Source organism: Sturnira hondurensis, unplaced genomic scaffold, assembly GCF_014824575.4.
Source record: "Sturnira hondurensis isolate 20B ecotype Veracruz unplaced genomic scaffold, ASM1482457v3 Scaffold0019216, whole genome shotgun sequence".
NCBI lineage: Eukaryota > Metazoa > Chordata > Mammalia > Chiroptera > Phyllostomidae > Sturnira > Sturnira hondurensis.
The window spans coordinates 2,030,600-2,058,052 of NW_028091847.1; the positions used below are offsets into that span (position 1 = coordinate 2,030,600).

Here is a 27,453-nt window from a genome sequence, read left to right on the forward strand (position 1 = left end):
TTTCTTTGGGTTCTGGAATTTGCTAAGCCCGTGAATTCCCTTTTAAAACATTAACACTGAATTGGTCCTCAGACATCTCATCCAAACCTCTTCTTTTACAAACTGCTAAGGATACTGAGCCCTGAAGAGGGGATGAGCCATGCCCAGTGTCACACTTTTAGGGGTAGCAGAGCTGGAGCCAGAACCGGGTTTCCAGCTGTGATCGCCCTCCTCTTTCTGATAACATTTTGCTGTCCCTCCTAGAACCTCTAAGGGGCTCAAGCCATGCTGTCCCTTGGTCTTAGAGTTCCCAAGGCCACTTGCTACCTTCTGAGGAGCTCATCTTCTCTTGGTAGGCAGCCAGCATTTCCAACTTACTTGACAGGGGCCCAAATATAGCTCTTTATGGGGACAGCTTGGCGCTGGGACAGGGTACAAACTGTGGGACACATGCTAGTGCCATCACCCAGGGACCCCAGCACCAATCACTGACAAAGCTTCATTCTTACCCTTCCAAACTCACCAAACCCACCCCCACCTTGAGGAACACTGAGTTTTAAAACGAATTGAAATTGGACTCTTTCCACTGTTTGGCTCTGGTTCTCATTTTACATATAAAGAAACTGAGGCTCATAGAGGTTAAGGAACAGGTTCAAGTTCATACACCTAGCAGAGCTTCCATTGCAAGCCAGGCCTCTTTGACTTCAGTGACACAGTTAGAATCCTATCTATAAAATGGAAACTGGAGGACCTCTAAAATATGTTGCTGAGGATCAGATGAGCTCATGAAGGTGAAAGTGCCAGTAGAAAAGGGAAGGAACCATCTCATTCATCTTTGCATCACCAGTGCCTGGTACATTGTTAACAATCAATACATTTTAAAGAATATATCTGTGGGTGTATAAATTAATAAATGAATGAATAAAGAAATGAGCCACCTAGCAGAGGTGCCTGGAACACAAGAAGTTTTCAGTAAATGCTTCTTTCCCTCCTTCACTCTGGAGGGTGCCAGCCGTAGCTGCATTCTCTGTGCCTGGCACTTGGTTGGCGTTAATGAATGTATGGAGGTGAGGTGAGTGACTCTCAGGAGCACTGAGCCTTTGAGGGCAGGGGACAACACATGTCTTTTCAGCCACAAGCAGAGGCCAGTGCTCCGAGCTCCAGGGAATGGTGTGTTACCTTGGCCAGGGCTTCCCTCCATTGAAGGGTTTGGGTCACCCATCTCTCAAGCTGACCCTGGCCCAGTCAGCCAGACTCAGTGGCAGGCCCATCTGCATGCGTCAGGAGAGGGCCGTGGTGAATCCTTCCAGCAGCAGAACAGCTGGCAATTGGGGATGTGGCCACCAGTGAGCAGAGGGTGTACTCCACCCAGTCAGATCCAAGTTCATTCCATCCTTCCATCCCGCCTCTCTTTTTCTGTCTTCTTGGGGCTTTAAATCTTAGTCCCCTGTTTCTGGTGAGTTAATGAGTGTCTACAAGAGTACCTGGCATACATTAGGTGCTCAGTAAATATTATTGGAATGAGTAAATGAATAAATGAAAACAGGACTGAAGGAAGAGACAGGCTGACTGCTGTGTGTCTATTTATTGGCAAAGGGTCCTACAGAGCCAAAACCACACCCTTCCCACCCTCTTCCCTGTAAAAATAAACTCTGTCCTTCCCTCTCCCTGTTCTATCTGCTTTCCTGCTTGGTCCAGAAAGATTCAGTCCCCCCACCCCAAGACACAGGAACTAGCATCCCCTACACATACACACTTCTGAGCCCAGGGAAACCAGAAGGCAACAGGAAGGCTTGTAAAGGCCCTCAGGCCTCCACTAAGAGCTGAGCACAGTTGGTCTGTCAGTAGGGTTGGAGGCAGCATGATAAGCAGCAATATGTGGAGCATGAGGTGGAGGGCAGCCCCTGAGGGTGGTGCTGAAAGGAGCTGAGCCCACTCCCAGGGGAGCCTCCAGAAGAAGCATGGAAGGCACACCGCCCAGGCCCTGCATCGTCATAGAGTGCAGCAGGCATGGCAGACCCCAGGGCCACCGAGCCAATGAGCTTCAGGCTAGAAAGGCCAACTTCTTCCCATGGAGTTGGTGCCCCCAACCCAGGCCTCTTTCAGCTAAGGTGACATGGAAGGATGTCACAGTGAATGCTGGGAGCTCTGCTGGAGACAGGGGCACCCCCAAAGCAGAGGCACAATGTGGTGGTGGAACAGGGACAGGGACTCATGTCACCTGTGGTGTGGAGAAGCTGGACTCAGTCTAGCCGGCATTTGCCTTTTCCAAACTCCAGAGCAAACAGCCTTGCTGGGCGAGCTGCCCCAGGCCCTAGCAATAGCTGGCCATTTCTCCCCGGACCCAGGTCTACCACACTTCACACAGCTGCCCTGGGTTCATGGGGGAGCCGACAGGGCAGCCGAAGTGCTGCAGGAAGTCACGGGAGTTGGAGAGAGTGCCCAGCACGCGGAAACGGGCAGGGCTGTGGGGGTCGGTCACCAGCCCCTCGTGAGAGCTCTCGGGTGTGCGGACCGAGCACCACACCTGCAGGCCAGGACAGACACGGGGACATATGGTGTCTAATGCGGGCAGAGTCACAGACTGGACTGTAGCAGAGCCATCCCAGGGACACAAACCACCACCAGCCTTGTCTCTCAGCTCAGGAGGCCTCAGGGACACAGACAGGGGCCCAGCCAGCATCTGAGCCCCAACCCCTTGCTATCGGCACTAAGGGAGGGGCCTGCACCCTCCCTCCCAAATTCCTTGAGGCCTTTCAAAGCTGCCCTGGAAACAGGGTTTCCCAGGATCCATGTGTCTGACAGGGAGGAGCCCAGCCCTCCAAGGCTGCCTGCTGTAGAATACAGTACTTACAGGAGACCCTGCCTGAGTCACACTCTGCCACTGACTGTATTCCTGGATAGCCCTCGATGAGCCACTTTGTCCCCAAGCTTCGGTTTCCTCCTCCACAGTCACCTCACAGCAACACGGTGAGGATCAATCCTGCTCCCTACCCTGTCTCCCTCAAGCAGGGCAGCCCTGCTCTTTGAGATCTGTAACTGCCTCCTGAAGACTTCTCCCCCCTCAGGCATTCTCAAGGCTTCAGCGGGCCCCAGCCATGTGGCTTTGGGTACAAGGCCTCCCCAGACCACCTTCCATACACCAACTTTGGCCCCATTTCCCAGTCCCTTTCCTGCATGCCCCAGACTTCTAATGACACACCCAGGAGGGAGTGGGAGAGGGGCAGATCCCAAGCCTCCAGGAGGGCAATACCTGAGCAAATCCTACAAAGAAGAGCTGGTGGTTGGTGAGCCCCACAGCTGGCAGCTGCTGCTCTTCTCCGTGCATCCTCAGCCACGCTTTGTAAGCCTGGGGTCCGGCACAGGAGCGGTAAGTCCGCCAGGGCCTACCCACCCCTCCACCCCGAACTCTTCCCCGCTGGGCGGTGGACCTCAGCCCCTGGAGGACTGGCTAGGCCACTCACGTTGTAGGCAGCCTTAAGTCCTCCGTTGTCAGCAATGTTCTCCCCCAGCGTCTGGCGGCCGTTGAGCTTCTCCCCGTTGACCTGGTACTGGCTGTACTGCTCCTCCATGCAGGCCGTGTGATTCCGGAAGGCTGCCAGTGACTCATTCTGCCACCATGGCCGCAGGTTCCCTTCCTTGTCATACTCACGCCCTGAGGAGAAGGAACCTTTGCACCCTACTGAGACCAGAGCACAACCCTTGGGGTCAGGAGCTCCCGCATCCAGGGTCCCTCTGGCCTGCTCCCAAAATCTTGAGGCTTTGCAGGAGCCACTGGGAATTCTAGGCTGGAGGGAACAACTTCATGGGGCTCTACCTTGGTCATCAAAGGCATGTGTCAACTCGTGGCCCATCACCACACCGATGCCACCGAAGTTCAGGGCTCTGGTAGGTGAACAATGCTGAGTGAAGGTATGGTAGGGGGACTTCTGGATTCCACCTCCAGCCCTGTTCCCACCCCACCCATAGGCCCAGGCTCCAACACCCAGCCCCTCCTGCCTGAGACACACTTGGGGTGGTTGCGGGCATAGAACGGAGCCTGAAGGATGCCAGCAGGGAAGACAATTTCGTTCTTGGTTGGAAGGTAGTAGGCATTCACTGTCTGGGGAGTCATGCTCCACCTGGGGGTGGTGGAGAGGGAGAGGCTCAGCGTCCCGACTCTCCCGATCCTCCTCCCAGCCCAGCAGCCTTGACCTACCTCCTGCAAGGACCTTGCGTCACTGGTTTGGGATCAGGCTTGCCCACCTCAACCCCCCCCCAAAGCCCTGGAAAGCACCCCGGACTCTTGCTGCCCCAAATGTCTGCAGCCCTCCGTTCTCACTGGTCCCGGCTGGGAGGCTTTCGGAGCTGGTCCGCCATCACTTTAGCAGAGAAGTTGTACAAATTCAACATGTTCTGGAAGAAGGAATCTTCAGAGACTTCATACTATGGGAACAGTGGGAAGTGGAAAGCAAGAAAGACAACATGTTGGAGCAAATAAGATTCTCAGTTTGGCTACTAAATAGCACCTTCCTGAGCCTCAGGTTTCTCAGCTATAAAACGGGAGTAAAATACCTAGTGAATAATAATCACCCACACGTGAAGAGCACTTACGAAGCAGGTAATTTTTTTAACATACTGCCTCCTTTTATTCTCACAATGACCCTATGAGGTAGATACTAATAAGACCCCATTTTACAGATGAAGAAACTGAGGCTCAGGTTATATAATGTGTCCAAGGTTACACAGGTAGAGATAGAAACAGGATTTGACTCAAGTTCGACTGCTAATTACTGCTGGCTAACACTGCCTTCTACTAACATCTGACATGCACCCTAGCACAGAGCCAGCGCTTGAGCGGTATTCAGTGCCTTGCCTACATTGCCTCTGAAAGAAACCAGTAAGCACCTCCTTCCCTCCTAGTGCTTGAGCTCCTATTAATGAGCCCAGAGAAGAGTGCCCTCCATGGGGCTGGGGTTCAAAACTGGTGAGCAGAGGTACTCACCCCATCATAAACATCATCCAGCTCTTTAGGCTCCAGGATGAAGTCCGGGAAGCCGATCATATCATAGATGGCGTCTGCCTAAACAGACCACGTTAAGGGTTTTCCTCCCCAGGCTCCCAAAAAACTGTATCCTCCACCCCCACCTCAAGATGGCGCCCCAACCCTGACCACAGCTCACTTTCTCCTTGGCTGCCTGGCGGGTCTTATCATCCATCCAAACCAACTGTCCCAGGGCCTCCTCGAAGGCGGTTCGGATCTCGCTGATCATCCCCTCTGCCTGGGAGGGAAGGGGCACAAATCTGCCTTCCACTTGCATGAACCCTTTGTCCCCTGTCCACCCTAGTCCCCTCCCTGCTGTTCCAGGGGCCGTGTGACAGTGTCCGAATTGCCGGGTTAAGGCTGAGCACCTGGGGGCGTGAGGGGAAACAAGGTCTGTGAAGAGGCTGGGGCCGTGAGCAGCTTTTTCCCCTAATTACCCCCCAAAATTAATGGACAATTTAATTGAATTAATGTTATGATTTAATATAATGCATTAATTTTTATCTGATCATAAAGGGAAGGCATTAATAACAGCAAATTTGGAAAACAGAAGAATTGAAGAATAGACCACTTATAATCCTTCATTCAGAGATAACTTCATTTAACATTTGACTATCTAGTGTCTTTCCCTGCCCGGATATATATATATATATATATATATATATATATATATATATACACACACACACACATACACATATGTATGTATGTATATTGTGTATATATACAGATTATATACACATTATATATATAATGAAATTGTGTTATTTTATATATGTGTGTATACATATATATATAGCAACTTACTTTTTTCACTTACAGATGTATGATCAGTTTTAAGGCTGCCTCATAGTTCATCCTAACCACAGTTTATTTTTCCATCCCCAGTGATTAGACATTTAAGCTATTTTCATTCTCTCGTATTATAAACAACACTTCCATAAACATCCTTGTAGGTAATACTTTAAGCACATTCATTATCATCTCCTAATAAATACATAAATATTGTTTTTCTAATTGAATGGGTAACATAAACACATTATAGAAAATTTGGAAAATGCAGAGAACTTTAAAAAACAAAAGAATCTGTCATAGTCCCCATACCCAAAGTAATTGCTATTAATTTGTTAATAAAGTTCCTTCCAGTTTTTTTTATACATACTCACAACTATGAATGGCGAATTTTAACTAAAGCAAGGGGTAGTGCGGGAAGAACCTTGAAGACTCACAATTTCCTTGCTTTGCCGGTCAAATGTGGCTTTCACAAAGAGGGATCCCAAAGCAAAGCCAAGGGCGTCATCTGTGTTGGAGATGCAGGTCTGCCACCTTGGCACGCAGGACTGTAGGGGACAAAGAGCCCGGCCTCCCAGAGATAGCTCTGCCCCCCAGCGAGGGCCTTTCTCTGTCCCAGGGGCCAACCCCTCAGGTCTGGCCAGCAGAGGCCCTGGTTTGGTGTGCTGACGCTCCCTCGGACTCCAGGAAAAATGAGGGGCACGATTGCAAAGCGTGCCAACCCCAGGAGAGAAACCTTAAAATGAGGAGGGTGCTGCCCACTCTGTTCTCAGCACTCTCCTCCTCCTAAGTTCCTGAGAGGCCCATTGGGGTCCAGGTGTTTCTTTGCTCAGCTCCACATCCCAGTCAGTTCCCTGTGCTGGAGATCTGGGAGTCACCAGCCTCCTCCATCGCCCTACCCCTACATTCAATTTATCATCGGTCTCTAAACTCTACTTTATAGCCATCTCTGCCATCCACCTGTTGCCACTCCCTGACCTACAACAGTATCATCTCCTGCCTGAACATTGCAATGTTCTCCTAACTAGACAATCTAACTCCATTCTCACCCCACCTCCCCTGCCACTCCCTTCCATCTTCCATTAGGTACAAGAAAGATGATCTAACACATAAATCTAACTGGGTTATTCCTATCCTTAAAACCATCCCATGGTTCCCCATCCCAAAAAGAATCAATGTCAAACTTTTAACACCCTCAGCCTCTCAACTGCCCTGTTCTCAAGCTCATTCCAGAACACATGCAAACCCCCCATGCTCCCTCTGGCCTATGGGAATTTGAACATCCTGGACTGCCCTTCTCTCTTGTTTTCCTACTCAACTAGTTCTTCAAACATCATCTCTTCGGGGAAGCCTTTCCTGATGTCCCCACTCCCCAGGTAGAATGTGCTGTCCCCACCTCTGTCCTACAACACGAAGACAGTCTCTCCCTCAATGTGAGCTCTCATCACCCCTAAACACCATATGCTGATTTACATGTCCTCTTTCTCACTTAACGGGGTATTCTGAAACTAAGAACTGCATTTCTTTACTCATCTTCATCGCCATCATCATCAAAGCCAAGTGCTGCTCATGCACTGGGTGGGTGCTTTGCTTAATAACTCAGTTAGTCCTCCTGACAACCCTGCAAGGCATTCCTGTTTGGCAGACCTGGAAATGCAGATTCGGAGAGGCTAGGTGACACGAGCAAGGTCCATAGCCTACTAAATGGAGGCGTGGGGGGCTGCAACCCAAGTCAGCTTGATTCCTGGTCCTGAGCTCTGTACTACACCATGAGGCAATTGGTGCCTGACACACAGTGAGTGAGTGAGTGAGTGAGTGTGAAACATCAGCTAAACTGCACCAGGAAGTGGGGGCAGAGAAAGAGAGCCCACCTTTTTGGTGCCATAGAGGGTCTCCAGCAGCTTCTCTTGTGCAGACTCAAAGCGTCGGTCCAGGCTCGAGGTTGTCTTCTGCACCAGGTTCCAGATCAGGTAATTGTTTAGGACACTGGCGTCCAGACCAGAACATAAAGAGCAGGCGGGTTACCATTTCCACCCCAAACCATCTACACAAATGTGCAGGCAGCAGGAGTCCTGAGAGGCATAGGTGGGAGCTGCTTCAGAATCCCTCTCTCTCACCCTGGACCACACACCTGCCCACAGAAGTCAGGTTGGAGTAGGGATACAGATCACACGTAGACCCCCTGATGCCCTGGCCAGGAGGCAGCCCCCACAGACAATTGTGTTTTGATGTTTAGAAGGTCCTGGGCCTTGTCAAATCCTTCTGTGTCTGGCTGTGCCATTTCCCTATACCCAGTTCCCGCCTAGGACCTGCACAGGGCCCTGACCCCATCCCCCATACCTTGGCTCTGTTTGGTTGATGAGCTCTGACACCTGCTGCAAATAATCCGTCCCATACACCACCACAGGCTCAGAGTCACTCAGCTCCAGTGGTGACAGCAAGAAAGACAGGAACTCCAGCCAGTCCATGGAGGGCGCCAGGACCTGGGAGCAAACTAAACATCTCAAGCCTCCCTGCCTGCCTGCCTAGCTTTCATCAGACCCTTCACTAACTGATATGTTAGAGCCTAGTTTCCTATTGCCCAGGTAACAGTTTCTAGCTGCTTTATGACCCCTTCCTTCCGCAAACCCTTTTCCAGGCCTGAGCGCCCCTCAGCGTGGGAGCCCAATCACTTATACAAGGAAAACCACCAATGTGATGTTCAGCTGGGGCACAGCCATTCACAGATACTCAAAACAAGTAATAATATACCATTCTTCTGATGCCACCCAGCATCCCTACACACCTGGCCTCTCCTCCAGAACCCCCTTACCCAACTTCTCCATAATCCTACAACTAAAGGGTTGATGCCTGACACAGTAAGGACCCCCTAGAAGATGCTTCCATATCTTTCCTGATTGTTTTGTGGATATCTCGTACAAGTTGTTACAGGCTTTTTACTTAATCTCTCTGTGTATGTCCAGGCAACATGTGGACATTGTTGCCCTGCCTGGAGTGGCTCAGTGGACTGAGCACCAGCCTGTGACTAAGATTGCTGGTTCAATTCCCCATTAGGGCACATGGCTGGGTTGCAGGCAAGGTGCCCAAGATGGGGTGTGCGAGAGGCAACCTCATCTCTCTCACACACAGATGCTTCTCTCCCTCTCTTTCTCCCTCCCTTCTTGTCTCTCTAAAAATAAATAGAATCTCTTTAAAAAAAAGAATTGCTGCCCTGATCTATCTCTCTTTCTCTCTATCTCTCCACCCCACCCCCAATTCCTCCTCTTTCTCTAAAAGCAATGAGGAAAACATGTCCTTGGGTGAGGATTAAAACTTTTTAAAGAAAAAGGAAAAAAGGACTGACTGCCTCAGGAAGACAGCCTGAAGAAAAGCTGAGCGGTCTGTGCCAGGGGCTGGCCTCTCCCAGCTCTTTCTGTCCCAGTGGCCCCACCTGCAGCTCCGCGATGCTCATCTTATGATAGATCTTCTCCTCATCCCGCCGCTGGTCCTGGGGCACTGTGATGTTAGCCAGTTGTGTCTCCAGCTCCAGCACCTGCCGCATCTGCTCCCGCGTGGAGGCAGGCTGTCCGCCCAGCAGAATGCCCAGCTCTTCCATGTAGTCCAGGTAGGCAGTAAGCACCTGTCAGAACCCCAGGTCATCCTCACAGCCCAGCAACAGTTTCTGCCCAAGGCTCAGAGGGTCTGTTCCGGCCACCACTGCTCCTTGCCATTTCTTCTGCAGACTCTCGGGACTGCTTCGCACCGACTCCCTGTGGCCCTCCTCCCAGGGACCACTCCTGACCCTCACTCAGGAGTCCTACCCTGAACTCTCAGAATTGCCAAAGGCCATCTCCTCTTCCACTCTACTGAGAAGTTTTAGGTCCCTTAATATCCATTTTCTATACTTCAGATTTTCTCATTTTCCCCACCTCTCCTTTTCCTTGCTGCTGCTCTCAGAGGAAGAGGTTTGAGTATCACTCTCAGCCATCCCAGCTCCTAAGAGGGATGGTTAGTTCAATCACTGATCTTGATGCTCATCCTGCCCACCTGACTTACCCCTTCCTCTCCCTACCTCCTTACCTTCAGCCTGAGACCGACCTTTGATACTTTTCTTAATCTGACTTTACTCCTAAATTGTTGTTTTTTTAATCCTCACTCAAGGACATGCTATTGATTTTAGAGAAAGAGAGGCAGAGAGGAGAGAAATATCAATGTGAGAGAGAAACACCAATCAGTTGCCTCTTTTATGTGCCCTGATGGAGAACTGAACCTGCAACCTAAGCATGTGCCCTGACCAGAGAATGGATCAGACAACTTTTTGCTTGTGGAATGATGCCCAACCCACTGAGCCATGCCAACCAGGCGACTCCAAAATGTCTGTCCTTTCTGAACCTTTGTACTGCAGCTCCCCTTCGATGCTGGCACAGGAGACTCCCTATCTGTGACAACCTTTCTCCTGCCTTTTCCCAAGTCTTGGACCATGTGGTTCTCTCCCACATTCTCAAAATTCTCTCCTCCTCTGACTCAGGTCATGTCAAAACCACACATCCATTCATACCACTCCTTACATTTGAATTTTTATTTCTTTTGGGATAAATGCTAAACTTGATCCACAATGTTCATATATGAGTCTATATACCTCCAGAGGGACTCGGGGACCACTCTCCCTTCCTGTTCTCCTTTCTAGTCCATCAGTGGGCCACACTCCTTGCCACCTCAGAGCCTGTGCATAAAGTAGCTGTTCCCGGCCCTGGCTGGTGTGGCTCAGTGAACTGAGCTCCGGCCTGTGAACCAAAAGTTCGCCAGTTCAATTCCCAGTCAGGGCACATGCCTGGGTTGTGATCCAGGTCCCCAGTTGGGGGCATGTGAGAGCCAACTAATCGATGTTTCTCTCCCTCTCTTTCTCCCTCCCTTCCCCTCAGTCTAAAAATAAATAAAATCTTTTAAAAATAAAAAAATAAAGTAGCTGTTCCCTTTGCCTACAACACTCTCTCTTCCCTGCAGTCTACTCCGACCCTGCGGCTAGGCTAGTTGTCTGTCCCACTCACTCTCAGAATGCCACGCTTCTCTGTAACAGTCCCAGCAACTGCAAACAGGATATACTGAGCTGTTTATGCCTTCTGCCCCATGCAGAGGGCAGTGGCAATGTCTTGCTCATCACAGGCCTAGAAGAGGGTCTGGTTATGCTGTGCTCTGTGTTTGAGAATGAACAGGAGAAACAGCTCTCCTGCTTGTCCTACTCTATAGAAGCCTCCTTTCCTGGCTCTTTTTCTACAACTGTCCTTAAAAAAGAAGGATCTCCTTCTACCCCTTTCTCTCAACTCTGGAAAAGCCTCTGTCTAGGTTTCTAAGAAGATGCCCCTCAAGCCCACGGCTCCCTCCAGGTTCATCCTATCCCCAGGACTACACCCAGCTTTCACAGCTGCCTGCTGACCTCTCCCTAGAGATGGTGCCCAGGTCTCAAACCCACAGTCTAACATTAGCAGCTCCCACTCCCTGAGTGTCTGCCACATGAAGGAGCATAGCTTGCATCCTGCCCCGCCCCCAAATACCATAGGAGGCAGATGCTATGATCCCATTTACAGATGAAGGGACAGCCTGTGAGAGCTAGACCAGCTCGCACTAAACCACAGAGCTGGGACTGAAATCAAGGTCTGGGTCCAAAGTCTGCCCTTTTCCTGTGACATCATATTCTTCTTCTGCCCCAATGTGTCCTAAGCTGATTCTCTTAGAGGCATCCTTGATTTTCTAAGGACCCCATTATTCTACCATTATTCAGGTTGATAGTCTCAACTCGCTTCACCGCTTCCTCCTTCTACTCCTGTCTTCTTTTTTTTTAAAGATTTTATTTATTTATCTTAGAGGGGAAGGGGAGGGGAGAGAGAGAGAGAAATAACAATGTATGGTTGCCTCTCATTCGTCCCCTGCTGGGAACCGGGAACCAGGAACTGGCCTGCAACCCAGGCATGTGCCCTGACTGGGAATCAAACCGCTATCGTGTGGTTCGCAGGCACGTGCTCAATCCACTGAGCTACACCAGCCAGAGCTACTCCTCTCTTCTAACATCCACTCACCAACAATTCATAATTCAGACTTGAAGTACTGCCAAAACTCTTAATTGACCTCCAGGCTCCCTCTCTTACATCTGCTTTTCACACCCCAGCCAAACCAGCTTCCGAAAGCACCGCTCACTGCATCACTCCCTCCCTGCTCTGGAGCCAGCAATGGCCTACAGGAAACCCCTCAGGGCACCATCGAAGGTCCCTCCCATAACTAGACTCTATCCTCCTTCAGCCTCTCAACTGCTTTGAGCTCCACATTTCACCACGCTGGACCCCTTCTCGTGGTCCAAACACACCTTAGCCTTTCCTTCTTCAACACTTTTGTTTAAACTGTTCTCTTCACCCAGCATGCCATCACCCACCCCTAGATATTTTACAGGGCCTAGCTCAAATGCAATCTCATTAGGAAACCTTCTCTGTCTGCCCAAGTCTCTCCAGAGTCCCACAGACCCTCTCTGAGTATCATTCTCAGATATCTAGGTCGGTGATCCCATCCACCCTGAAAGTTTCTAGTAACTACAAAACGTACATCTCAGAATGCCCCCATTGCACTGGAACACAGCAAGTGCCTATAAAATGTTTTCCTACATGAAGAGGAAAGAAGGAAGGAAGGGAGGGAGGGAGGGAGGGAGGAAGGAAGGAAGAAAGGAGGGAGGGAGGGAGGAAGGAAGGAAGAAAGGAATGAAAGGAAAGGAAAGGAAAGGAAAGGAAAGGAAGGAGAGAAGACAGAAGGAAAAAAGTGGTGACAGGACAGGTTCACCTTAGTCCCTCACCCTGACCCTGGGCAAAGTAAATAGGGATCAGTCTAGCTCAACATGGCCTAAGAGTAGGGATTCTGAGGATGCCTCTTACTTTTTCATTGGCGGTCCTGTTTAGGTAGTAGTCTCGAGAGGGTAGGAAGAGCCCAGACTGGTCCACCTGCAACAGTAAGGTGAAGGGTTAAGCCCACTCCCACCAAAACCTGGACTCTCGTGAAGGGGGGCCACCCAAGCCTGCCAGTCATAGGGGAGGAGAGTCTGGGCTCAGCAAACAGTCCACAAGTCCCTCCCACCTTCCCCCAACCCTGTACCTGTATGACATTGCTGTTGGAACTCTTAGAGTCGGCACTGATGTAGACTGTGAAGAAGGGGGTGGCCCTATAGGTCCCTGCTACTGCTTTCAGCACCTCCATGAAGTTGTCCTGGTCCCAGGGCCCCGTAACATTCCAACCACCAATCTGAGTAGAGACCATAGTGGAACCTATGACACAAGAGCCCCCAAGCCTCGGGGGCCATGTCCTCTTCTGAATCCTGTCCTCTCCCTGCCTACCTCCCCCACCCAGGGGGCTCTACTTTTTCAATGAGGTCTCGCAGCGGCTGGGCTCCCAGCTCCTCGATGCGCTCCACCTTTAGGCAGGACAGGTAAAAGCGTTGTGTCTTCCACTCAGCTTCACTGCTGGAATTGAAGGTGGCGTTTTCTGTGGAGTACAATACAGGTCCAGGTGGCAACTGTGCTGACTACTGAGAGGGTTCCTGGGCCTTTTACTTGGTCCCTCTTCTTGCTTTCCAAACCAGGGGCAGTCCTCTTCATGTAGACCCAGGAAAACCAACTGAAACAGCCAAGTGTGGCTCCTTCCTCTGCCCTGTCCGTTAAGACCCTCTAAGATCTCTAAGCACTACAGGCTCCCTGGAGAAGCGCTACCACACCTCAGCAGTCCTACAAACAGAGGGCAGGAGGAGCCTCTCCCTTAAACTTAGAGGTCTGCCCCACTCCAAACCTATCTCCACCTCTCGGGAGGGAGCCCTCTGCTCTCTGCATCCCTTGCCCCAAGGGTGTTTCCAGTCACCCAGTTATTTATTCATTCATGGACCTTCACTGGGTACCTACTAAGTGCCAAGCCTCATGCTGGGTATGTACCTACCGGGCACAAGCCTCCCTGACAGGCCCACTCACCAAGCAGGTGCTTCAGTATGGCCTGGTTCTGGTCCCAGAGACTATTGAATGTGTTCCAGCGAGAACGCCCGATGGGCAGGGGGTTCCTCCGAATCCAGCCTCCGCAGGAGAATTGGTAAAAGTCCTCACAGGGGCTCACGCCACGGTCAAGGGTCTCTAGGATTTTTCCAGCCACTCGAATGCAGGCCTCTGTGAGGCAGGTGCTGTGGGATGTGTCTGTGGCAGGAGACATGGCTAAGGACAGGGGCTCTCAGTCAGTTTGGGGAAGACACATGTTTTGAGAGGGGCGGTGATGGCAGGAAGGTTGGGAGGAAAGAGAAAAGCTAGGGAAAGGCAGCCCCAGCCAGACAATATCTTAGAGGCCCTTTGGCCTCCAGAGTCCCCACAGCTAGGAGTGCTGGTGGCAGGTGTGATCCCACCTACCTCTGTGGTACTGGACCCCTAGGGCCACAAAGCAGCCCAGAAGCAGGGCAGCCAGCAGTAGGGAGACACCTGCCAAGACCAGCTCCAGTCGGGTGTGCAAGCCTAAGAGGCATCTCGTCCTCTTCTGGAACCCCACCTGAGAGCACAGGGTGACAGAGAGCTAGCCAGAGGCAGGAGGGGGTGAGGAGCATCCAGGATCACAGAAGTCCTCCCAGAGGGTGAAGGCATAGGCAGTTTCCAAAGCCACGGAGCAAAGGTGCTACCGAGGTTAACTCTAGGCACAGGGATGCGGAGGCAGGCCGAGTTGAATCCTGAGCCTGCTTTGTGCAACGTCATGGCTTAGTCCTAGCGCAGAAGCCAGAGCTGGAGTGGAGGTGGGGGCAGGTGACCCACCAGGGCAGCCAAAAGCTGCTGGGTGTGCTAGGCTTCCTGCCGGACTGGGGCCTGGAGAGGAAGGGAGAACCCCCTTGCCCACCTCCACAGCGTCCGGGGAGGCCCCGCCCTCTACGGGGGTCTCCGGTGCGTCTTCATCCCGCAGCGTCGCCCGTTTGTACTCCACCATCTGCTAGACAGTCGGGGCGCCAACCCAGGTCAGGCAGGTTGGGCTGCTTGCCCACGACCCAGCCTCAGTGCCCCAGTGCCCCTCCCGGCCAGAACCCCTCCCGCCTGCAGCGAGGCCCCCTTCCCTCTTCCCCGACTCTGTGGTCTGGCCTCCCTCCCACCTTCGCCCCTCAAGGACGCAGCCCCTGCTCCTCCAGCGCGGAGCCCCATCCCGACGCCGTCTGTCCGTCACCCCCCTACCCTGGGGCCTCTCCCTGGGCCTCTCCCCAGGAGCCCCCACTCACGTTACCGCCGCTGCCCAGCTCCTGCAGCGCGACGTTCATCGTGGAGTCCGGGCTCCCTTAGGAGGCACCTTAGGGCTCCCGCAAGCGGCTGGCCCTGACCCAGGCCGCGGCCTCGGCCCCTGGCCCGGCCCGGCCGCCGCGCGCCATCGCAGCAGCTGCGCAGCCCCTCGCTTGGCCGCCGCCACCCCCGCCTGCCCGGCCCCCCCGCCCCCCGCGGCGCGGCGCCTGGGGGTGGGGACCGTGGGGGAGGGGAGGAGCGCTCCGGGCGCCCAGACCTCCGCTCCCGGAGCCCGCGGCCCGCCCCGCTGAGCTGCGCCAACCTGCCGCCCCCCACCCCGCCCCCCGCTCCTCTGAAGGGTCAGCTCTCGGTCTCCGCAGCACCCTCTCGCAAGCCACCCATAATTTACATTCCTTTGACCCAGGCCCAAACCCTGCTATTTCTTGGCCCAGTCACCCAAATTGCAGGCCGTCCCCATTCCCTTTGAACACCTTGGAGAAATTTTACTCTATGGAAGAACCCCTTCCCGAGCAGTACGCACAGCAGCTCTTGAGCCAGCAGGGTGTCGACCCACATGGAGGGTGTCCGCGCGATATCTACACAGAAAACGCAGTCGCCCGGGTGTGCAGGCGAGCACCCAGCCCAGCCCACAGTCCACACACACAAGATGCCCGCCGAATGTGCACACTACCCGCTCACACACGGTGTGTACGAGCACCAGGCCCCCAGCCCAACGCGCGTCACACACGTACACAACACACACGCAGAGCCCACGCCGACTCTGCTCCCACCCGTTGCTCCGAGACTGCACTTTTACTCTCCAAGATAACTGTTGTCATCAGATCGTCTCCCACAGGGAGGGTTACAGATGGTGACAAATCGGCAGGGAAAAAAACAGCCATCCACAGATATATTTAAAGAAAAGACGTGTTCACACCTCTAACTTGAGGAAAGCAAACCATTTTATTTGGGAGGTTTACAAGAAGAAGAAGGGAAAAAAAAACCAAGCAATATTTCACTGAAAAGCAATAATGTGGCATCGATGCGTCTGCCATCTGCCTTCCATATTGTCATTCCTTAATCAGGCGTGGTGTTGCAGTCTGCTACGCTGGAGAGTGACTCGTGTTTTCTTTTACCCTTTTTTTGAGTGCCTCCTCATCCAGGCGATGCATGAGTTTGACCCTAGAAGGCAGACAGTGGTGGCAAACCCATAACCCATTTCTCGACTCTCACCTCAGCTCTTGCTCCTCCAGGATGTTCTCTCTTGAACATCCTGCTGCAAGTGGTTCTCACACGGGCGGCTCCCGGGCTGAGAAAAGGTGGATGACGAATGAGTCAGGCCGAGCAATGTTGCATTGCTTTCTGTGGCCTTTTCCAGCCCAGAATTGCCTGTTCTCACACAGGAGCCCGTACAGTGCAGTAGTTAGGATGGAAGATTCTGGATTCAGACGGAATTTCCTCATTTGCAAAATCGAAGTAAGAATAGTACCTCTTAGGACAGTGTCAGACGCCTGACAGCATGCGTTAGCTGCTCTTGGTGCTGTTGTCATTAAAGCCCTACAGGCAGAAAGGAGAACTGAAAGGCTGGCGAACGGCCGCTTTGCCTCCCAGACAGCAGAGGAGGCAGATGGGTTCCAGGTGAGTCGCGTTCCCTGAGCACGGAGCTTTCACATCCAGCGGACTGGGGTCTGCAGCAGTACGGCCTTGGGAGAGACCCTTGGGACAAGTCTCGAGTTGTTCATGTTCTTTCTGATGACAATGTGGCACCACAGCACTTACTTCTTCCTCCTCCCCCTCCAAGGCTGGATGAAGAGAAAGGAGGCAGCAGGGTTGGCCTTGCCCTGTGGGGAACTCCACCGAGACAAATGACCCCTTGAGTGTGACGGAAGCTACTATGTAAGGACTTCCTGGCAACAGGCTTGTAAGAAACAGTCCTCTGGCTGCTGCAGCGCCCTGCGCGCAATAGCAAGCTTACACAGCACGTCACTGTGCGCCAGCCGCTGTTCTAGATGCTTCACATCTATGTGCTCATTTGTCCTTGTAGCGCTTTATGAAGCCACTGTGCAGATGAAGAAGAGTGAGGCATGGAGAGGCTCAGAGTCACGCAGGAAGTAGCAGAACTGGGCTTCGAACCCAAGTGCTCTGACTCCTTTAGACAGAGCAGTTTGGCAACATGACCCGAGAGAATAGACTTCCTCCCCAAAGTAGCTGCTTGTCTTCTGCCACATCCTCTCTGGAAGACTAAGGAAACACGTGTCCATTTTCAAGGTAGACAGACCTGGACTCAAATCTGGGCTCAATTCTTTGTCAGCTCTATGATCTTTATCAAATTACTTGAAAACTGTTACTTTTTTCTTCATCTGTAAAATGGGAACAGTCATCCCTGTCTCAGAGAGTTGCTGTGAGAAATACAGCCACATATGAAAGGCCCCGCACCTACAGTTTCCCTAAGCGTGGCCTAAAGGGACAGGTCCTTCCCAAGCCTCTTTCTTGACCCAAATCGTTTATTAGGCTCATACCTACTCCTGACTACATGGTAAGTACCGAATGCACATAGAGGCTCAGGGGTTGCTCCACTCGGTAATTCTATTTTCCTTCCTCTCTGTTTATATTCTTTGACCCTGTTTTATTCTCCCATTCTGTTATTTTCTCTCTCTTTTCTGCTGTTCTTTCCTACAGGAGTGATCTTTTCTCTACACTGATTGTAAATTGAGAGGAAATGGACAATGGTGTGTGTGTTCAATTTACAAGGATGATGTGGTCATGAAGATAAGAAACACTCATGTTCAGTGTTGACAAAGATGAGGAATATGGCCACTTTCATGTACTGCTGATGCAACAAACTAAAGCTTACAAACTGATGCAAGCTTTTTGGTAACATGAATCACTAGGTGTAAGTGTACACATTCTTTGACCCAGAAAGTCTAATTCTAGATAACTGTTCCAGGAAGTAATCATTGTCCACAAGATATCTGTATCAACTAGTTTTTGCTACATAACAAGCTTACCAAAATTTTGTGGATTAAAATAGCAAACATTCATTATTTCTCTGTTCAGTGGGTTGATTGGGTGGTTCTTCAGGTCTGGGTCAACTCAGCAGGAGCTGAGTGGTCTAGCAGTGTATCCTCATTTACATGTTTGGGCCTCATTTACATGACTGGGCTCTGTTTCTGTCCCACAGTCTCTCCTCCTCCAGTAAGCTAGCCCAGGCTTCTTCACGTGGTAGTCTCAAAATTCCCAGCAACAGAAAATGGGGCAAAGCCCCAGTATATGAACATTTTTCAAGTTTCTGTTTGCATCACATTTGTTAATGTCCCTGTTGGGCAAAGCAAGTCAGAGGGTCAAGCCCAGATTCAGGGTTGGAGAAATAGATGCTATTTCTTGATTGGAGGAACAAAATATATGGGCCATTTTTCCCCTACAACATTTGTTCATCACAGCACTATTATAACAAAACAAACAAACAACAAACAGAGTGGAAATCCAGCCCCTAAGAGTAGAGGGCTTTTGTAACATTGGATACCGGTACAATGAGATACAATGTATCCAGTTGCAACTCCTAAGTGGGGGGAGTGTTATCCATGTAGTTAGGTGGGGGAGGTAAAGGGTTACAAAATCTCATTTTTGTTTAGAAAAAAAGTAGAAAAGCATAGGTTAAAAAAAGAAATTGGAAATCTATGCAAAAATGTTAATATGGATATGTCTAATGAGATTACTTTTAACTTCTTTATGCTTTCTTGTATAAGAATAGCTAACAGTTCTACTGTCCAGCACTTACCTAAGCACTTTATGTAACTTATTTAATCCTCACGATGACCCGATATGCAGATTCTATCAGTATCACCATCCCTGTTTCACAGAAGAACCTACAACACAGGAAAGCTTAATAACGTACCCAAAGTTACACATCAGGTAGAAGGCAGATCCTCAGTTTGAATCTCAGCTCCATACTCTTAACTACTAGTCTCCTTTCTAAGTGAATTGATTTGTCTAGGGCCAGAGTGTGATGTTTGGTAAATGGACTATATCATCATTAACCTTTTTTTGAAAAAAAAAATCATTAAAACTTTTTTATTGCACATGTAATACTGCAGAAGGATATAGAGTAAAATGAAATTCATCCTGCTGGGATCCCAATACCATCCTCTGAGGTAACCATTATTAGTTTGGTCTGTTTCCTTCCAGATCTTTCTTATATATGTATTTACATAGCTCAACACATACTTTGTATGTAGTTATGTATGCATCTGTATGTGTATATACTTATTTACATATATGAATCATACTCTATGCTTATTAGCTGGTGATACTTTGGCAGGCCTTGGAGATCTCACCATGTCAATCCACTCAAATCTGCCTCCCTTGTTTCTTGTGATTTGTCAGCTCCTGCTAATAGAATGAATGAATCCAAGAAATACTCTTATGATGTGGGCTCCTTTGAGTGAATAGGGTGGGAGCCAAGGACCCCCAGAGAAGAGTTAAAGGAAGGTGAAACATGGTCATGAGAGATGTAAGAAAATTACCCCAAAAATATTTGTAACAGGCTGTGTTAGTTTCCTAAGAATGCTGTAACCGTGTATCACAAACCAGGTGGCTTCAAACAGAAACAAACTCACAGTTCTGGAGGCGACCAGTCCATAATCAAGGTAGCAGCGGGGCCGTATTCCCTCAGAAGTTTCTAGAGAGGCAGCTTTCCTTGCCTCTTCCATCTCCCAGGAGCTCCCAGCAATCCTTGGTGTTTCTTGGCTTGCAGCTGTCTCGCTCCTATCTCTGCTTCCCCACCTGAACTTCTTCCCTGTGTGCATGTGTCTTTATGCATCTGTCCTCTTCTTGTAAAGACAGCAGTGATTCAGTGTAGGGCCCACTAAAATCCAGTATGGCGTCCTCTTAATTTAAGCAATTACATCTGCAAAGACCCTATTTCCAAATAAGATCACATTCTGAGGTTCCGAGTGGACATGAATTTTAGGGGGGGATCTTATTCAACCTACTACACAGACCTATAGTTTCCACTTGAATAAAAATGTTATCAATATTCAAACATCAAAAGGTATGTTATTCTGCCCTGGCTGGTACAGCTCAGTGGATTGAGCGCGGGCCTGCGAACCACACGATCGCGGTTCAGTTCCCAGTCAAGGCATATGCCTGGGTTGCAGGCCAGTTCCCAGTGGGGGACTCATTAGAGGCAACCATACATTGATGTTTCTCTCCTTTCCTCCTTCCCTTCCCCTCTAAAAGATGGATGAATAAAATATTTTTTTTTAAAAAAAGGTATGTTATTCTGTTTAGAACATAAGGATTGAGTCCACCTGGCTTTGAGGGACTTTCAGTTGAGAAATTCAAAACACGATCACAAAATGCCACGCAAATTTTATTTCATTTTAGTTTTGAGAATGCATTTTTTCTCACGGGCAGGATGTAGAACATCAGAATTTTTTTTAAATCCTCATCTAAGCCCTGACTGGTGTAGCTCAGTGGATTGAGCACGGGCCTGCGAACCACATGATCGCGGTTCAATTCCCAGTCAGGGCACATGACTGGGTTGCAGGCCACTCCCCAGCAGGGGACTCATGAGAGGTAACCATACATTGATATCTCTCTCCTTCTCTCCTTCCCTTCTCCTCTAAAGATAAATATATAAACTTTTTTAAAAACCTCATCTAAGGATTGTTTGTAGATTTTAGAGAGAGAAGGAAGGAGGAGAAAGAGACAGAGAGAAAGACATTGATGTGAGAAACAATGATTGATTGACTCTCCTATGTGCCCTAACCTGGAATCAAACTTGCAACCTATGTGTGTGCCCTGACTGAGGATTGAACCCACAACCTTTGGTGCATGGGACAAGACTGCAACCAACTGAGCTACCCAGCCAGGGCTAGAACATCAGAGCTTTAAACAGGGGACCACAATTTAAAGAACTCCCCCAACATTTTTATCACATAATAGAAGCTTATATATTGCTACATCTTTACCATTTTTAGGCCGTTTGCTTTAATCATGAGCGAGCATGCATAGCAGGGACAGGAATAAGAATATTTAAGAAACTAACTGGTTCTGGCAGGGTTGCTTAATTTGTTAGAGTGTTGTCCTGATACATCAAGGTTGTAGGTTCAGTCCCCTGTCATAGCACATCCAAGAATCAACCAATGAATGTATAATAAGTGGAAAAACAAATTGATGTTTCTCTTTCTCTCTCTTTAAAGATAAAAAAAGCCAACCAAATGGATTCCAAGTTAAGTTGTTATTTCTCCAATATCCTTCATTCTTGGGGGTGAAAAGAGAATTGTTTCAATTCCTCACCCACTGCTCTCACCTCCTCCTTGGTAAGAAATCTCCCAGCTCCTTTAGCACGTTGAGTGAGGGGCAGCTCATTCCTCCTGAGACAACCCACTTCACCTCAGGACAATTTCATTTCCAAATCTTTCCCTAATACAGGCTCTATCGTCTCTGTGCTTCAAACTAGAACATGGAGGCACAGAGAGGTACACATATTATTTAAATGCATGAGAAGATTGGAAGGATATGTGTATTCAAAGGGTTTGTGTGATTTTCCGCATTTTCCTAAAATATTACTATAATAATGGAGCCTTCAGTTCAAGGTCGCAAAGAAAGTGGTAGAACCAGCGTCGGGACCATGGCTACACAACCCGCAGTGGGGGTGGGATTTCCGGACTCGCTCCCAGAGATCCTGAGCTCTAGCCTCTTCTGTCCTCCCAGGTCTTCCGGCGCCTCTCTCTCCAGGTGGGCTTCTCTCTCCTGCTTCTGCCCTTATCTTAGAGACTAGGACACAGCAGAAGAGGGCTTGATAGGGATGGGCCCCCAGACCTGGGGCCTTGAGTGAGGCTTGCAGAGAGGTATCCCCTGGCAAACCTCCCCCCGACCCCGGCCAATTCCTGGTCCCTGCGAGGCAGCCACCACCGTATTCCACTCTGTGTTCCAGGGACTAACACTTGGTGAGCTGTTGGAGGAAGGACGTCCAGCAGCAGGCAGCCTCACTAGCTGCGTGTGTTGGGGTGGGGGATAAAATGCTCCAGTGACTGTGGAGAACCCTCTCTGCCTCAATAGTGCGCTGAACTCTAGAGTGTACTGAACGTCTGGAATGATTATTACCTTTATCACTGTAAGAGATCGAGAGACACCACTCCCCCCGCCACCCCAAAGCCAGTGACTGCAGCAAGTGATTGCACCTCTGAGCACCAGCAAGCAGGTGACGCCGCAGCTGAGCGCCCGTCTGGGGAGCCCGGGTGAGAAGAGGGTGTATTCCCGTTGGTGAGGTGAGGCCTGTCACGTGATCCCCTTCAATGAGGGCTTGGGGAGGTGCCCTCTGTCCCTCCCCTTCTACCCCTGGACCCACGCCCACTCTCACGGTGTCCTCAGGCGCCCCGGGCTTTCCCGCGTCATCTGCAGCCAGGGCGCCCCCCTCCACGCCACCACCATTCATTCTTCCCGCAGTGCCCGCGGGCACCTGGGGCCGCGAAAGCGCAGGGCGCGGCAGACGCTTTGAGCGCGAGTATAGGCTCCAGCAGCAGGGCTCGGGGTGGGCATTTGCCCTGGCGAGCGCCAACCGGCCCAGTCACCGAGACCTCTGCACGGTAAGACCGAGAGACACAAGGAGACTCGGGAGATGAAGCATATAGGTACAGGAACTGAGCGTGGAACAGGTACCAGGCAGGCGTAAACAGGGACCGTAACACAAAGAAATATGGGGCACAGAGACAGACAAAACGGACGCATTAGAGAAAGACTGACGTACAGATGGGCAGAGGCCGACACGCAGGGGCGGTCAGGGAAGCACGGACTCCCGCACGCAGCCCGACACCGGAGCGCGCCAACCGCGAGCACAGCTCCCGCGGGTCTGCGCCCTTCCACAGTGCTGCGGATCCGAGAAAACCACACACCGCACCCGACACGCGATTCTCTAGCGTTCCGCCCCAAATCGAGTGCCAGACTAGTTCCCGCCTTCCGGCCCTGACCTGCGCGCGGATTCCCGCTCCCACCTGCTAGGCTCTCGGAGTCTCTCGCCTCTCTGGCGCCCGGTGGCTCCGGCCACCACCTCCCGTCCCGCCTCTCGTGCCAGATTTTGCACCGCAGGCCAGTGCCCTTCGTCCGGCCACCGCTCCCGCCATCCTGCCCGACCCTCCCACAGCCGCCCCTCCCCCTCCCTGCGAGTCTCGCATCCTCGGGTCCTCCCGATGCCCACCCCCCGGCCCCGCCTCTCCTCCGTGGCCGGTGCCCGCCCCGCCTCCGCCGCGCCCCGCCCGCCGCGCTCTGCCGCAGTCGGGCGCTCATCGTCATTCCGCTCTCGCCGCCGCCGCCGCCCCCGCCCCCGCCCCCGCCTCCCGCGCGCCGCCCCCGCCCGGTCCCCGCCGCCGCCGCCGCCGCCTGCCCAGCGGCCCGGGAGGCGGAGGCGCGGGGGAGGAGGCCCCGCTTGGCCCCGCAGCCCCGGATGCTGCATGACTTCATCCTTCCGCCGGCTCGCCTGGTGAGCTAGGGCCGGTCCGGCAGCCAGCCCGCCGTCCGCGCCCCGCCGCAGTCCCGCGCCCACCCCGCGCCCGCCATGTCCGAGATCCTGCCCTACAGTGAGGACAAGATGGGCCGCTTCGGCGCCGACCCCGAGGGCTCCGACCTCTCCTTCAGCTGTCGCCTCCAAGACACCAACTCCTTCTTTGCGGGCAACCAAGCCAAGCGACCCCCCAAGCTGGGCCAGATCGGCCGAGCCAAGAGAGGTACGCGGCCGGGCCCCGGAGCTACCGCCTGACCCAGAAACCCTCCGTCGGGCGCCTCCTGGCTGCGCTTCCCCGACAACCGGCGGCGGCTCCTGCCGCAGAGCAGCGCAGCCGGCCGCTCGCCGGCCGGGGTGGCGGGGGGGGGTCCCCACTGCAGTGTTGCTCCCCGCTTCCCCTCTCCCGGGAACGCAGTGCCCCGGATTCGACGCTCCGCACCTCGGGAAGTGGAGCCCGGCCCCCGGCGAGGGGGAGGGGCCGGCCGGGGCACTCGGGGCCGCCTGGAAGTGGGAAACCGCGGGCCACGGGCCGCTCCTTCAGGCTCAAACGCCGAGTCGGTGGATCCCACCGAGGAGCCTTCGGGCGGGGAGGGGCGTCCGATCTAAGAGAGGCCGGGAGGGCCCGGGGCTCAGGTGTCTCGGCTCTTTAAACGGGGAAGGGGCTCTGCTGGTGCCAGGACTGGAAGAAGGGTCCCAGCGGCGAGCGGGTCGGGTTGGGAAGAGGGTCGGGGCAACCGGAGATTCCGGGTGAGGGAGGGGTCAGCCGCAGTGAGGGGTGAAGAGGGGGTCCCAAGAGCACAAAGGCTCCGGTTCAGCTCGGGTGCAGGAGAGGTCAGGCGGACGGGGAGGTCGGAGGGCCGCAGCCCCGGGGAGAGGGGGCGTTCCTGCCCCGGGAGGGAGGCCGTGAGAGCCGGGTCGGCGGGAGAGTTCGACTGGGGTGGGCACGGGGGGTCGAGGGGCGTCGCCGGGCCGCGGGGCTCGTCCCCGCCGCCCCCCGAGGCCGCGCGGCTGACGCGCTTTCTCCCTGCGCAGTGGTGATCGAAGATGACCGGATAGACGACGTGCTGAAGGGGATGGGGGAGAAGCCGCCGTCCGGAGTGTAGACGCGCGGGCTCGGGCGGCCGACTCCGGGCCCCGCCTCGCAGCGGCCAGGCGCGCGGGCAGGCTATGCGGCTGCCGGCGCCCCCCGCCCCGGCCCAGGCGCCCGCGGGCGGGGGCTGCAGGGCCGCACCGCCGCCCGGCCAGAGCCGCTGCCTCCGTCGCCAGGCACTCCGGAGCTGTCCGCTTCAGCACCACGGCGGCGGCGGCGCGGACCGGCCCGGAGCCCACCGCCGCGCTCATGCACTTTAGAACCTCGGGCCGCAGCCCCACCCCGCTCACCGGAACGGACGGAGCCCCGCGGCCCGGACCCAGCCCCTCCCGCACGGCTCCCTCGCCCCGCCCCTCTCCGGCCGGTCGGGTCGGAAGACCCGGCTTCCCGCCGGCGCCCGGCCGTGTGTGGCCGGGGCTGTTTGGCTGCGTTTATTTGCATGAGCTTCCCACCCACCTCAGCTCGGCCCACCCCTCCAGGCCGCTCCTCGCCCCCAACCCTGTCTGGCGTGACCCCAGCCCCAGCCTATTTCTAAGGGACTTCCTCAGCACATTTGTATTTTTATATCCGATTCTTTGTTTACTGGCTCCCCTCATGGTTAGCGCCCTTCCCCCTCCGTCTCGTCCTTGCTCTTCTGCGCCTGGCAGGTAGGACGAGTGTTGAGGGTGGGAATGGACAAGCCCCCAACATGGCAACAAACACATGGCCAGTCTGCACAGGCCTGACCCCAGGCGGCTCTCTGGCAGACCCCTTCCCTCAAGGTATCATCTTCCAAGGGTCCAGGTCTGATTGCACCTTGGACCCCTGCACCTTGCCCCTGGGAACCCCAAAGGGGGCTGCTCTGCACCCTCGGATGACACCTGTGGCCCTAGAGATGTTCTCAACCCAGGGTTGTCCTTTGTAAATGTTCCTTCATCCTCACTGTACTGGGAGTGTGTGAATAAACACAGACCTTCCTGTGTGCGTGTGTCCCCTGCTTCAGTTTGCTCAGGAGCCAGGCCAAAGAGGCTCCACTGCCTTTTGGGGAGGGGGGTGATACTTGAGAATCCCAGGTGCATGTTTCTGGTAGGGGAGTGTTGCCAAGTACAAGCAGGCATTCTTGGGTAAAGATAAAACCAGAGCAGGAAAGGTCACTAGAGTTGAGGCTGGAGCTAGGGTTAGAATTGTAAAGCAATTTAGATTCAAAGTCTGCGACCTTCTGTGGATGAACCCAGGTTGAATGGGGGACAATAACATGTCCTAGGGATGCAGGCCTCTGGGTCCGGCTGGCATGCAGAGGGGCTGAGGTAGATCAGCATGGTGGGAGACGTGGCTGGGGAAGCCCAGGAGGGATCTGTGGAGCCTAAGAAGGAAGCCATAAACCTGGGATTTGGGATGTAATTCAGCCTGAGCTATATTGTTTCATGTTGGGTTGCTTCCACCGGCTCTATCTTAAGCATCAGGCCCTTGGGATGTGAGCACCTTGGACAGAACCCTAACCCCTGAGTCAGGAATTACAACCTAAGGAGTCTAGGGCAGAAAGGTAGGGAGGGTTCGAGGACCATTTTTCTGGCCTCACAGCTGAATGGCACTGAGGAAGTCCTCATGATCTGAGTCCTGGAGAAAGCAGGGTGAGGTGGGAGGCCTGGGGGGTGACAGGATCTGGGCTCCCAGGGCCAGCTGGGCCACACTAAGCTCTTCGCCCTTGCGCATGAGGTAGAGATGGAAGTGGAAACCGCTGCCGTAGGTTGCATGCCTCAGAGACCAGCCATAATGGGCTTGAGCATAGTGTCTAGTCCGAAAGTGTGGAGCCGCAGAGGTCAGCGAGATGAACCGGCCCCCAGGGACCAGCACTCGGCTCACCTGCAAGGCAGACAGAGAAGTCATTGGTGAGGAGTCTGTCTCCAGATTCTCAAAGGTCAGTATTGCCCCAGATGCCCTCCCAGCTACTACCCTACATCCCATTCTCCACGGTAAAAGAGTGAGCCTCCTTCCATGCCCCTGGTCATTCCATGGGGGTCAGGCTATACTCTAGACAGGAAGGAGCATGGGAGTGATGTCAGGTCAGGGATACTGCTGTCTTGCCAACTGCTCACCCTCCCACTCTGGAACCTGGCTTCTACCTCATCCTTATGGCAACCCAATAGCCAATCATCAGCCTCTGTGAGTCTGACCACTCCAGCCTCCTATAATCTTGACCCAGCATAACTCTTCCTCAGGTAACCACAATCGTGAGAGTAAGTGCCCCAAACCATGTGTCCTTCTGGATTCTGAGTTCATCCAGTCTCCTGAGACCTCAACCCCTCATCCCCACCTCTTGGTTTGCCCTCCATTCTTGATGCTCGCTCACCTCACTCAGCACCTGGTCCACGGTGTGGGCCCCTTCAGAGGACACGGTCCAAGGATCCCGTTCTCCAGCCAACAGGGCATCCAGCGTGCCCTTCTCAAGCACCACATCAAAGGAGCCATCGGGAAAGCCCAGTGCCCGCGCGTCCATGGTCTCCCAGCGCAGCTTGGGCACATGGGCATAGCGAGCCCGCATGGCGGCCACCACTACTGATGAGTAGTCCACACTGGTCACATCAGGGAACCCCCCGAGGAGCAGCTCGTAGCTCAGGGCACTGTTCCCACAGCCTGAGGTGAGAAAAGGTGGGTGGCAAAAGGGCTAGGTTAGCTCTGGTTCTCCCCTTCCAATTATCCGCCCACTCATGGCCAATTGTCTCCCAGCCCAAACCTTCCTGTACTGAGGGAGAAACAGCATGTCCAGACTGAGGTCCAGAAGAAAGCAGGAGGCTTGCAGCCATGCAGGTGTGGGCACATATCCTGGCTCTATCATTCCTAGCTGTGT

General features: G+C 53.0%; 2 protein-coding genes across 8 annotated transcripts in view; one reads left to right on the plus strand and one right to left on the minus strand.

Moving 5' to 3' along the window:
• Positions 1-1,554: 1,554 nt before the first annotated feature.
• The window catches only part of ECE2 (endothelin converting enzyme 2), a 31,294-nt gene continuing 5,395 nt past the window's right edge, over positions 1,555-27,453 (minus strand). Inside the window, exons 2-20 of one of the 7 annotated variants that reach the window (XM_037071008.1) lie at positions 26,956-27,239; positions 14,666-14,752; positions 14,191-14,326; positions 13,768-13,983; positions 13,167-13,291; positions 12,905-13,051; positions 12,688-12,753; positions 9,225-9,413; positions 8,135-8,277; positions 7,666-7,780; positions 6,232-6,342; positions 5,142-5,240; positions 4,964-5,041; positions 4,301-4,404; positions 3,990-4,100; positions 3,797-3,864; positions 3,444-3,634; positions 3,233-3,328; positions 1,555-2,506 (exon numbers count right to left, since the gene is read on the minus strand). In XM_037071008.1, the coding sequence (XP_036926903.1) occupies positions 2,330-2,506; positions 3,233-3,328; positions 3,444-3,634; positions 3,797-3,864; positions 3,990-4,100; positions 4,301-4,404; positions 4,964-5,041; positions 5,142-5,240; positions 6,232-6,342; positions 7,666-7,780; positions 8,135-8,277; positions 9,225-9,413; positions 12,688-12,753; positions 12,905-13,051; positions 13,167-13,291; positions 13,768-13,983; positions 14,191-14,326; positions 14,666-14,752; positions 26,956-27,239 (2,543 nt within the window). In that variant the 3' untranslated portion in view covers positions 1,555-2,329. Of the gene's footprint in view, positions 2,507-3,232; positions 3,329-3,443; positions 3,635-3,796; positions 3,865-3,989; positions 4,101-4,300; positions 4,405-4,963; positions 5,042-5,141; positions 5,241-6,231; positions 6,343-7,665; positions 7,781-8,134; positions 8,278-9,224; positions 9,414-12,687; positions 12,754-12,904; positions 13,052-13,166; positions 13,292-13,767; positions 14,002-14,190; positions 14,327-14,665; positions 14,753-15,035; positions 15,211-25,994; positions 26,469-26,955; positions 27,240-27,453 lie in introns of those variants that run through there. The other 6 variants (XM_037071003.1, XM_037071001.1, XM_037071006.1 and 3 more) reach the window with 6 other exon arrangements.
• Positions 23,387-25,402, plus strand: CAMK2N2 (calcium/calmodulin dependent protein kinase II inhibitor 2). The gene is made up of 2 exons (XM_037071014.1): positions 23,387-23,759; positions 24,569-25,402. Exons 1-2 carry the CDS (start codon positions 23,591-23,593, stop codon positions 24,637-24,639), a joined length of 240 nt encoding a protein of 79 aa, XP_036926909.1. The 5' UTR covers positions 23,387-23,590; the 3' UTR covers positions 24,640-25,402.

Bases quoted from the DNA above. Each gene is read 5' to 3' on its own strand.
- CAMK2N2 (XM_037071014.1), top strand. From the start codon at position 23,591: ATGTCCGAGATCCTGCCCTACAGTGAGGACAAGATGGGCCGCTTCGGC. The intron at 23,760-24,568 runs GTACGCGGCCGG...CTCCCTGCGCAG, and splicing joins GATCGGCCGAGCCAAGAGAG to TGGTGATCGAAGATGACCGG.